This window comes from Triticum aestivum, chromosome 1D (assembly GCF_018294505.1).
Source record: "Triticum aestivum cultivar Chinese Spring chromosome 1D, IWGSC CS RefSeq v2.1, whole genome shotgun sequence".
NCBI classification, from domain to species: domain Eukaryota; kingdom Viridiplantae; phylum Streptophyta; class Magnoliopsida; order Poales; family Poaceae; genus Triticum; species Triticum aestivum.
In genome coordinates, this window is record NC_057796.1 from 334,187,548 (window position 1) to 334,198,777 (window position 11,230).

The 11,230-nt window shown below is 42.2% G+C and overlaps 1 protein-coding gene across 1 annotated transcript; it reads left to right on the plus strand.

Annotated features, from left to right (window-relative positions):
- Positions 1-253: 253 nt before the first annotated feature.
- On the plus strand, positions 254-6,182 carry LOC123181853 (hydroxyproline O-arabinosyltransferase NOD3). Its single transcript, XM_044594252.1, has 8 exons — positions 254-1,096; positions 1,170-1,237; positions 1,319-1,520; positions 1,829-1,926; positions 2,009-2,078; positions 2,168-2,239; positions 2,460-2,573; positions 5,722-6,182. The coding sequence occupies exons 1-8, from the start codon at positions 692-694 to the stop codon at positions 5,785-5,787; spliced, it is 1,095 nt and encodes a 364-aa protein (XP_044450187.1). The 5' UTR covers positions 254-691; the 3' UTR covers positions 5,788-6,182.
- The last annotated feature ends 5,048 nt before the right edge of the window (positions 6,183-11,230 follow it).

Consider the following 11,230-nt stretch of genomic DNA (forward strand, 5'->3'; position numbering starts at 1 on the left):
ACCTGTTTTTTAAACACAGTACAGACGCAAGCGCTTATACATATGTGTATACACTTATCCTTATAAATGCACACCCGCTCACACTATCGCTATGAGCATCTTCGAAAGACTGAGTCGGCATAGCATCTTCGATGGAAACATCTCCTTCCACTGAAAATGCATCGCCGGAAATTATAAAATAAATTCAGAAATTGCACGGGGACTTGAAAATGGTGGGCAGAGATACCACTGTGTAGGTCGATTCGCTGTGCTCTTACCCGTCACAGCGTTTACTACCACATCGCCGTAACGAGCTTCTCTCGTTTCTTCCTTCCCCTACGCCTACACCACCACTCCTTTGTCCTTACCGGAGAGAGGTCAGCGCTCTTCGCGGCCGCCGCCGAAACCATCCCTGGCGGAGGCGGCCGGCGAAGAGTCACTCCCCCCTTCGTCGTGAGTAGAAGTGAGTAGTCACTTCCTGCTCTCCCCGCGCTCTCTGCGGTGTCGGAGGTTGACCGCGATCTCAGATCCACCGAATCCGATTCCCCGGCACGATCGAGCCGAATCGGGAGCCCCTAAACCCTCAATCGTCGGCGGCGCCGCCGAACCACCTAGCCTCTGACTCCCCCTTTACTGGGTGAGCTCCCCTTTTGCTGTGATCCCACGGGACACGAGGTGCAGCCCGCCCCCTTGTTGGATCGGAGCGTCGACGATGATCGTCGGGAGGAAGAATGCCGGCAAGGCCTCCCCCTTCTTGCTCATCCTCATCTCGGTCGGCTGCTTCTTCGCGACCTACAACTTCCTCACAATGGTGGGCCACAGCCGAAGCGGAGACGGGCCACGCAAATTGCTCGGCAGCGGCGATCAGGGCGGTGCCGTGGCCTTCGGGTCTGGTTCGGACCCGTCGAAGAGGTTCCACGTCGCCCTTACGGCGACGGATGCGCTGTACAGCCAGTGGCAGTCGCGGATAATGTACTACTGGTACAAGCAGATGAGGGTCAGGCCTGGCTCGGATATGGGCGGCTTCACGCGGATCCTTCACTCCGGAAAGCCGGATGGTTTGATGGATGAGATACCCACCTTAGTGGTTGACCCCCTCCCTGAAGGCGCTGACCGGGTGAGGTTTTGGATATTCCATTTTGTTACCATTTGTGGAGTTGAAGCTTTTGCTAATATGATGTTTTGTTCAGGGTTACATTGTCCTCAATAGACCTTGGGCATTTGTCCAATGGTTGCAAAAGGCAAACATCAAGGAGGAGTAAGCATATTTCCTTCTGTTCTTTGTTTGTCTTCACTGGAATATTTAGGTTAATTGGTTTCCTAATAAAACGATTTGCAGTTATATACTTATGGCTGAGCCAGATCATATCTTTGTGAAGCCTTTGCCAAACTTAGCTCATGGTGAAGAACCTGCTGCATTTCCGTTTTTCTACATCAAACCAACTGACAATGAGAAGATACTAAGGAAGTTCTTTCCAGAAGAAAAAGGTCCTGTCTCAAATATCGATCCTATTGGCAACTCCCCTGTGATTATCCAGAAGGTACAACTCTTCTCTTGTGAGAAGATTAGTACTCCCTCTGTTCACTTTTATAAGACGTTTAGACAATTCAGACAGCATCCAAAACAGTTCAATGTCAGCTGTCCAAACGTCTTATAAAGAAGAACGAAGGGAGTAGAATACTTAGCTGTGCTAAGCTTTATACTTCTGTTACCATGACTGGTTCAGCTATACTAGATGCCAAGATGGCATAATGTGCCAAAACTTTGTTCTTTTAGTAAGTACTATTTCTGTATACTCACCTGTCATGACAATTTTATCCTATTTTGGATGTCCTCAAAATATCTAAGGCCCAGCTTGAGAAGATTGCTCCAACCTGGATGAATGTTTCGCTAAAAATGAAAGAGGATGTGGAGACAGACAAAGCTTTTGGATGGGTCTTGGAAATGTCAGTGCAGTTCTATATACTTTTACCTATTGACTTAACATGCGCGAGACTTATTTGGAGCTCCTTTCTATCATATTTATAGGTATGCATATGCTGTTGCAAGTGCATTGCATGGTGTGCACCACAGCCTCCAAAAAGATTTCATGATTCAGGTGCATAGAATTCTGCCACTTGATAGATTATCCCGTAGTTTGTTTGTGGCAGCTCATATCATCAAATATGTGATTAATTCTCATTGCAGCCTCCATGGGACGCAAAATCAGACAACACATTCATCATCCATTATACTTACGGATGTGACTATTCATTAAAGGTGACTGCTGTTTAACCTTAAACATCTGTCAACATCTTGAAGATGCCTGCCATTGTTCTGTAAAATCTACTACTTTTGTAACTAAATATAAGGCGTTTTTGCAGTTCAAAAACGTCTTATATTTAGTTACAGAGGTAGTATTTCTCTATTACTGCAACAAAATTGTAACTTTATAAGCTTCTCATGATAGCATGTTTGTGATTATCTTGTAAAAATGTAGGGTGAGCTGACTTATGGTAAGATCGGGGAATGGCGTTTTGATAAGAGATCTTATCTTCGCTCACCACCACCAAGAAATCTTTCATTACCCCCTCCAGGAGTTCCTGAAAGTGTGGTATGCACATACTGTTTTGCATATTTTTTTCAGTACGACGAAATGCCATTTCCTTCTAAAACTGTTGACTTCACGTTTCTGAAATTTCTGAATTGCCTTGCGTCAAAGTGTAAAATCTTATCTTTCTGGCATTCGCAATAGTGTATCCATGTTTAGCTTATCTCCTGTAAATTGAACTTGTCGTGGGTAAGTGGGTTCTATGTTAATAGACATAGCAAAAACAACCGAATAAGAAGGAATCTTATTGACTCTTCCTGCTGTGAATATTGATGTTTGGTCGCGTGATCTTGATCCTTGTATATAACTGATTGTATATATTTTGTAATGGGTGTGGGGCTGGTGACAGTGAGTCATGGCGAGGCGATTACTGTAGTATACCTTTAAAAAAGGGGAAATTGTAGGGGAGGCCCCGACAGTAAAGCTAATAAGAATAATATATACAAGAGAGGATATGTACAAGGCTGGAAGGGGGTGAGGGGAGGGGGCTATCAGAAGAACACACATAGACAGGCTTGGCACAGAATTAGCCTTTAGATGGCCCAGCCAAGACCTGAGAGAGGTGGCAAGCTCCTCCCTTGTTCTGTGAGAAAGATGGCAAAGATCCCTCTTCAAATTAAACAACCAAGAGCCCCTACTATGAGTAATGTTGTCAAAGACTTTTTGCGGTTCTTTGCTTCCAAATATTCTATGCCGCAACTGTCAGGACTTCAGAGAAGAAAGGCTTGTTGATCTTGTACTTCACCGGAGGGGGGGGGGGGGGGGGGGGTGAACTGGCAACGTTAGGGCACTTGGATTTCTAGAGTCAAGAAGTAAAAGGACCTGAATGTGCTGAAAATAGGCGCTATATATTTTAGAAGAAAATTTTAATCCCAGTGAGAAGGACCAAGAATCAGCAACATCAGGGAAAGATGCATGCTGGACAGATATTGCCTGAATTCATGGAATTCATCAAAAGCCTAGCTGGACAGAGGAAAATGAAAAAGATCTGAAAGGGTATTGGACAGCAACCACGTCATGGACCAATATAAGGTTATCAAGGGTAAAGGAATGAAGCCTGGGAAATCTTCTCCTCAAAAGGTGATCAGATCAGTTGCCGCTCCAGATGAGAGCAGTATCTCCTCTTGCAATAGAGCAAGAGCCTGCTGTCTGAATTGTGATAAATTTTGAAGACATCATGCCACCAGAAGGATCCCATGGGCCTAGATGCATGAGGAGGGATATTGGTGTAGTAATTCCAGATGGGATTGACCCAGGGGATGTCGTCCTTGTTATAGAATTTAAAGAGATGTTTCATCAACAGAGCTTCATTCTGAGCAGAGAGGTTGATAATACCAAGAAACCCATTGCCTTTGCGGCGGTAAACACTAGACCAGGCTGCCAAAGCCTTAGGACTATTGGAGAATTCAGATTTACCGCAGACACAAATTCTTCTAGATATATCAACAATGTCTTTGACACCATTAGGGACGTCTGAGGTACCCGTGTACAAGGTTGGGGGAGCGGTTATCACAGCTTTGGCCACTAAGAGAGACATGAATGACGAGCTGGAAGCTAATCTTCTGTCGATATGATTGATGAAGGGGGCATAATCCCTGATTTTCGGTCTAGTGATACCAAGAGGGAGTCCAAGGTAGTTAAAACGAATTGACTCAATTTTGCAGCCAAACAGACCGGCTAAATTAGCCATTTTGTCCTCAGGCGTGTTGATGGGGTGAATGCCGGATTTATGGAAGTTAACCTGAAGGCCAGTGGATTGACAAAAGCTCTAAAAGACCTTTTGAGGCAAAGGAGCTGACAAGGGCAAGCTTGGATAATGAGAAGAGTATCGTCAGCGTATTGAGCAATTAGGGGAATCATCACCGGCAGCATGGATCGGGAGATGAAGAAGATTGAGCTGCAAGCTTTGTTGATTATGGCTTAAAGAACGTCATAATTTGGTTGTCAATCTATTTTTAGGACTTATCTGGTTAAGCTTAGGTTTCTGTACACAAGTTCCTGGTCGTTTTTTTAATCATATGTCAGAGCCTTGGCAGGTGGCATGACCAGATCAAGGGCGACTGTCCTACATTTTGACGCAAACCCAGCCAGGTCTATAACAGAGTGAAGGAACTAATGCATGCATTCAGAAGACTATTGTCAAATAAGCCTGGACGGCTGGACACATCATCTTCTCCAAAAAGATTCAGTGGGAATTCCATACCATATTAGCTTGTAACCCAATATACAAAGTTTTACTCCATGAGGCAGAACATGCATGTAGCCAACTTGCAAATGATGCATTGGTATTAGTTTTTGCATCTTTTGAGCCACTCATCAGTAAAAAAGAGAACTTTATTAACGGGGCACTAGCACCTGTGTCATGTTTCGAATCCAGGTGGGCTGTGTTGAAGTGTATATTCAAGCACAGAAGCCGTTAGCCAACTGAGCTGCGCTCAGTTCTTAGCCACTCATTAGTAGAAGGGATTCTCCATTAGTTTCTTCCAATGAAGCATAAGTTTATGCACTTGTATTGTGCTATGAGAGCTTTGTGGATATCAGTCTCATGTCATTGTTTTCAAGATGAGTTTTGCCACTTACTACTGGCACATAGATGTACGTACTTCAACATGAACCTGGCATGTATGCATTTTGCATCAGTTGGCGCAGCAGCGTCCTTATGCAAGTTTCCACTACAGGCTGTGATTCCAGCAAAGATGTTATAAGTGGCATGTGGTACCAATATCTCATGTGCACTACCATATAATATATGCAATTTTCGAATTGGCCGTGTCAATGGATTATTTTTTGTGATCTATACGTCAATCTAATAAAAAATTACGGGTCGGTCATAAAACTTCTGAACCTTTGCTTCTGGCTATCCAACTAGGGTGTTACGCGATTGAAATTCTCACAATTCTTCTGGATCTGCTGCTATTGTTAATGGAATTCGTTCGGCAATAGACAAAAAAGTTGATGCAAAAGCTAGACCAGCCTGCAGAAATTTACGTTGGACGACTTTGTTCTTTATCAGTATCTTTCTTCTTCTTTCAGTTTGACATGCACTAGAGCTTAGTACAGCTGGATCCGTTACAATTTAAATTAGCGTTTCATGATAAAATGTAAAATCCCTTCCTATGGTTGTTTTCTGATCTGAATTACATTTTTTCAGGCCACCCTTGTGAAGATGGTCAATGAGGCCACTGCAAACATTGTAGGGTGGGACGACGAAATATGAATGATGATTTTGCCAGAGAGGAGCTTAATTCATCTGATGCTGGGGTAGAATCAAAGAATCTCAATGATCAATAATACCAGAGCATTCAATTCATGTTCTCTTGAGCGGAGGATGGTGGCTAATTCCTACACATTAACCTAGAATCAGTTGTTGACAAGAGAATACGTAGTCATTTGATCCTTTGTCTCATTTTTGGGTTGTAAAGCAGAAACATAAGCTCTCCTTTTTTAGTCTCCTGGTCCATTCAGTTGTACAACAAAGCGGAAATGAAGGATCCTTGAGTACTCTCATAAGTACTTACCATGGGAAGTATATTACAGCCTGGAACAAATTCTTGTAGCTGCTTAAGAACATCCTGCTGAGTGATCTGAATGATAAGCTGTTAACCGCAAAAATCCACCCACGTCATGTTCTCCTTTCCTTTTCGAGGGACTTCAGACTTTATATATCATATTGTTGTTTATGTTTACCTCACTTTCTATTCTAGAGGCACCGGGCCACTCGTAATCGATTTGCATGTATAGCTGTGCTATATTATGGTCTATTTGATTCATAGGATTCTCCAAAACACAGGAATAGAAAGAACAAAATATTGTTATGTCATGTCTGTTCGAATCCTGCAGTAATTTGATTTGTTGGATTGTACTATCACAGAAAATTCCTTATGATTCTCTGCAAAAAGTAGTGAATGCAAAATTCCCCATGAAGTGCAGTGTAAAGGAGTTGCAAAGGACACATGCAATGGTGGGACTCGGCAGGTGGATCCTATTTGACGCCCGCGAGTGTCCAGGAGAAGTGGCTTCGCTGAAGCGCGCGAGCAGCTGCGCGCGACGGGCCGGCCCACCTCGCGAATTAAAGCGTTGCCAGGCAAACCGGTTCTGGGAACCTTCTAGAAGGTTCCCCAAACCGGTTTTTTTATACTCTTTGCCGGTTTTCTGATTTTTCATGTATCTTTATTCTTTTATTGTTTCTGTTTTTTAAATTCTGTTTCTGTTTCTTTTTCTTTTTCTTTTTCTTTTTATTTATCCTTTTTCGTATTTATTTTCATCATTTGTTTTCAAAAACTTTAAAATTCCTTATTTTCTTCATCATTTCATAAAAAACACAAAGGTTTTAAAATTTTGTTCACAATTCAAACTGTGTTCAGCGTACATTACAGAAATGTTCAATGTATATTTTAAATTTGTTCGGGACATTTCACAAAAATGTTCAATATGTATTTTAAAATTGTTCAGCATACATTACAGAAATGTTCAATGTATATTTTAAATTTGTTCGGGATATATCACAAAAATGTTCAGTATGTATTTAAAAATTGTTCAGCGTATGTTACAAAAATGTTCAATGTGTATTTTAAAAAATTGTGTTCAACTTTTCAGTAATTGTTCATGTTTGAAAATTTTGTTCAAATTTGAAAAATTGTTCATGGTTTTAAAAATCGTTTCACGTTTGTCACTTTTTCTATTTTTGTTCTCGATTTTCTTGAGTTGTTCGAAAAATTTCAAAAGTTGTTCTATACTATAAAACCTCGCGCTGCTTCCAAACCAGTAGAAGTTATTAGCTCAACTTGTTAGGTTCTAGAGTTCCCGATTGGGACGTCATGGGTTCAATCTCCTGCTGGTGCGCTTTATTTTTGGCGTTTATTTTCACGCGCTCGAGCTCCAGACCTTCAAATGGGCCAGCCCATCAGCGTCTACCTTCAGCGAACGCTCCTCCGCTTGACGCTAACGAGCGTCAGCTAGGGACTCCCGACTCGGCAGCGGCTGGTTATGCGGATTGTGTGGATGATACCGCACTACAAATTGCCCATGAGCTAGCCCGTTTTAGTTTTCGTAATAATAAAAAAAACAAGGATGTAAACATTATGCTAAATTAATAAAGCTAGCCATGATGGCATTTCCTCAAAAAAATAAATAAGTTTTTTATTTATATGTACTCCCTTTGTAAAGAAATATAAGATCTTTTAAATCACTAAAGTTGTTGTAGAGGGAGTATATTGATTACAACACTCGAATATTCTAACTTTATTATTTACATATCTTTTATGAATTTCTAAAGGGAAATTAAACTAAAACTTCGAAAATGGGCTGCATTGGCCGCGTGCCATTTTACGCCGCACACGCGTGTTTGGCTACAGGATAGTTATACTTGTGTTTCTAAAAAAAAAAGGATAGTTATGCTTTGTGGGTATCAAAATTTATCGGTTATGGTTACCTTGGCTGCCGCTTTGGCAGGATTTCACCGGTTCGACTCCCTGGGGCATATGTTTTCTTAAATGTGCTGAAGGTCCTAAAAGTTTCGTCGGTTTGTCACTTTAGTCTTAATCCTTCCAAATTGCACCTTTAGGTCTTAATTCTTTAGTAAGTGGTTCATCCGAGGTCCTTTTTTCACAAGCGCTTGCTGACCTGCCCGCTGGCGCGTTGACTGACGCCACGCCGACTGAGGGCCCAATCGCCAGGCGAGAAAAATACAATGGAGGTCCTAAAAGTTTCTGGGCAGTGTCACTTTAGTCCTACTTCTTTCAAAATGCATGTTTAAATCCTAATTCTATAGTAAGTGATTCACCCGAGGTCCTGTTTTGCTCAATCGTCCGCTGACCTTCTGGCGTGAACTTAGAGGCCGTTGCAGTTGCTCTTTTTTTGACAGCCCCTTGTAACCCCCCTCTTGACATTTCCCGGCCCCTGCCGAATCTCTCTCTCTCTCTCTCTCTCTCTCTCTCTTGGGCCCACACCGTTGCCATGGCCAGGGCAGCAAGCTCCTTGCCAGGGAAGCGGGTGACGAAGAGGAGCGTTGCAGCATCCTCAGCGGGTCAACGCACAACCAAGCATGCCAGCGAATGATCGTGCAAAAATGGACCTCTTGTGAATCGATTACTATAAAATTAGGACCTAAACGTGCCTTTTGAAAGAAGAAGGACTAAAGTTACACTGCCTAGAAACTTTTAGGACCTCCAATGTATTTTTCTCGCCAAGCGGCTGGGCCCTCTGTCTACGTGGCATGGGTCAACGTGCCATGCGGGCAGGTCAGCGAGCGATCGTGAAAAAAGAACCTCGGATGAACCACTTACTAAAGAATTAGGACCTAAAGGTGCATTTTGGAAGAATTAGGACTAAAGTGACACCCAGATGAAACTTTTAGGACCTCCCATGCATTTAACTCTTCTCCATATCAATTATTCTATGTAATGTTCACTCATTTATGGGACCCCACGATCATATAGATGCACAGTGGCGTTTTATTGGATTTTTACCAAATTTTGGCATTAATTTAGGGGGATTTTTAGCTGACTTTGGTATTAATTTAGGGGGGGGGGGAGGGGTCGCCAAATGTGACTCTCCAGCCATTGAAAGTGGACCAGGTAGGTTGGCACGCCACACATGCACCTTAGACAACTACATGCGGAAGTTGCATCGCATTTGCATCACGAGACAAGTTTGAGCACTTGTTTCATGTAATTTTCAATTTTAGACATCAAAGTGGTCATCATGTGCAACTTAATTTATCATTTGTGTATTTGCCTCTCTTTTAAATTATGATGCTAAGACTATGCTTCCACCAAGTCAGGTGCACAAGTTGCAAAAAAAATTAGAACTTTTTAAAACACTCAATAAACATAAACTCAAGGAGTCACCCTTGCATCTGCCTATCCTATAGTAGTGAGGTAATTAATATGGTATTGCTCCTACACAATAGTTTTACATGCATATTATGGAATAAAACAAGATCAAATGCCTAACTAAACTATTACCATGAGGCATCAACAAAATACACAAGTCCAACTGTTTAAGACGTGGCTGGAGAATATTCTCAAGTCTGGAGAATCATTCAAGATGATTCTGTTTTGACCATTTTGATTTGAACATGCATAGAAATGGCCATTTAAGGTCACTTCTGTTCTGACCATCCCATTCGCCTAAGGGGATTGCACATGTGGCCTGAACTTCAAGTTGAATTACTCAAGCGAACCAATGGATGGTCAGGAGACCAGTGGTATCCCCGGCCCATCAGAATTACTCAAGCGAACCAACCGGTGCTCGCATTTTTCTGGATTTATTTCAGGCCTTCCGGCGATGTGGTTTAGTGGGAGGAGGCGTTCCTGTCGACTATGAAGGCGTCTGTGGCGACTTCGTCGATATGATGTGTTGGCTCAGTTTCTTGGAGATGCTTATAGGGGTAGGGTGTAAGTGCGTGCGTTCATAGAAGTAAGTGTATGTGCATATGTATTACACTGTGTTAAAACAAATTGAATTACTCAAGCCAACAACGAAGTGGCTTATCACTTGTTTGTTTTATACATATCTTTCAAGTTTATGCTTCTAATGAAACTACTTCATGTTTAATGTACTGGAAATGGACCAGGAAATTAAAAAACTTTTGCATCAGTTTCATAGGTAAAATTTTGAAGTTGCACCCTATTTAATGATGAAAGAGAGAGCAACCATACGGAGGTAGTACCATCTTAATCATTGTAAGAGGTCTAGATATAGAAGTTAAGCATGTATTGTAAGTGCATCTAGTGTCCCTTAGTGATTTTGGTGTATTGAAGACTTATAGGTTAAGGGACTAATGTGTTTGTGAGTGTACACAGGCTCTATAAGTCTATGAGGAGTTTGATATTTACGAAGAAATTCGACCCCTAAAATGAATGTCTTTAGTTGAAGACTTTGGTTTTCTTGAAGACTTTGAAAATGAGGAAATTGGTGTGACCTTGAAGACTTTGATATTGATGCGAGGATTATGAAGCGTGAAGACTTTTGTTTTTGTAGTTTCATTTTCTCTTTCTTGAGTCATAGGAAACACCGTACTGTTAAAGGGGGTCGAGTTAAAACTAAGGAAACACTTCCCAAGTGATGCTCATCTTAAAGCCTACACATACCCAATCCTTTCGAGTGAAGCCATTGGAAATCTCATACAGTTTAGTCAATTTCTTCAGTGACAGAGATGAAGATCTTTAGCTCTCTGAGGAATTTGTTCTGACTGAGGAGTTAGAAATTCGCCAGTGCGGATTGCCTACAAGTGAGGAACATGATAGCCCTGAGGAATTTGAGAGCTCAAGTTTCCGACCATTGCTGTGCTATGCGAGCTGTCCCAAAATATCCTACCCACCTAACGGTCATATCATTGAAGGGCATTTACGCCTTATCATGTCGGGCTGCTCCTAGACTATAAATAGCCGCCCCTACAACCACTAGCTGGTTGGCTACTCCGAGAGAAACTGACACTTGTCATTGAGAGCATCCCATCCTCCGAGGACTTTGAGCGAAAATCATCAAGTGAGGAAAAACCCAAACTCAAACACCTACAACCCAAAGTGATTGAGCATCACTGAAGAGATTGTTCCTGTGTGGAACCGACGCTTGTTACCTTTGAGGACTGTGCATCCTTCAGACGGTTAGGCGTCATGGTCTAGAGCATCCAAGAGGAATTGTGGATCGCCAAGTGA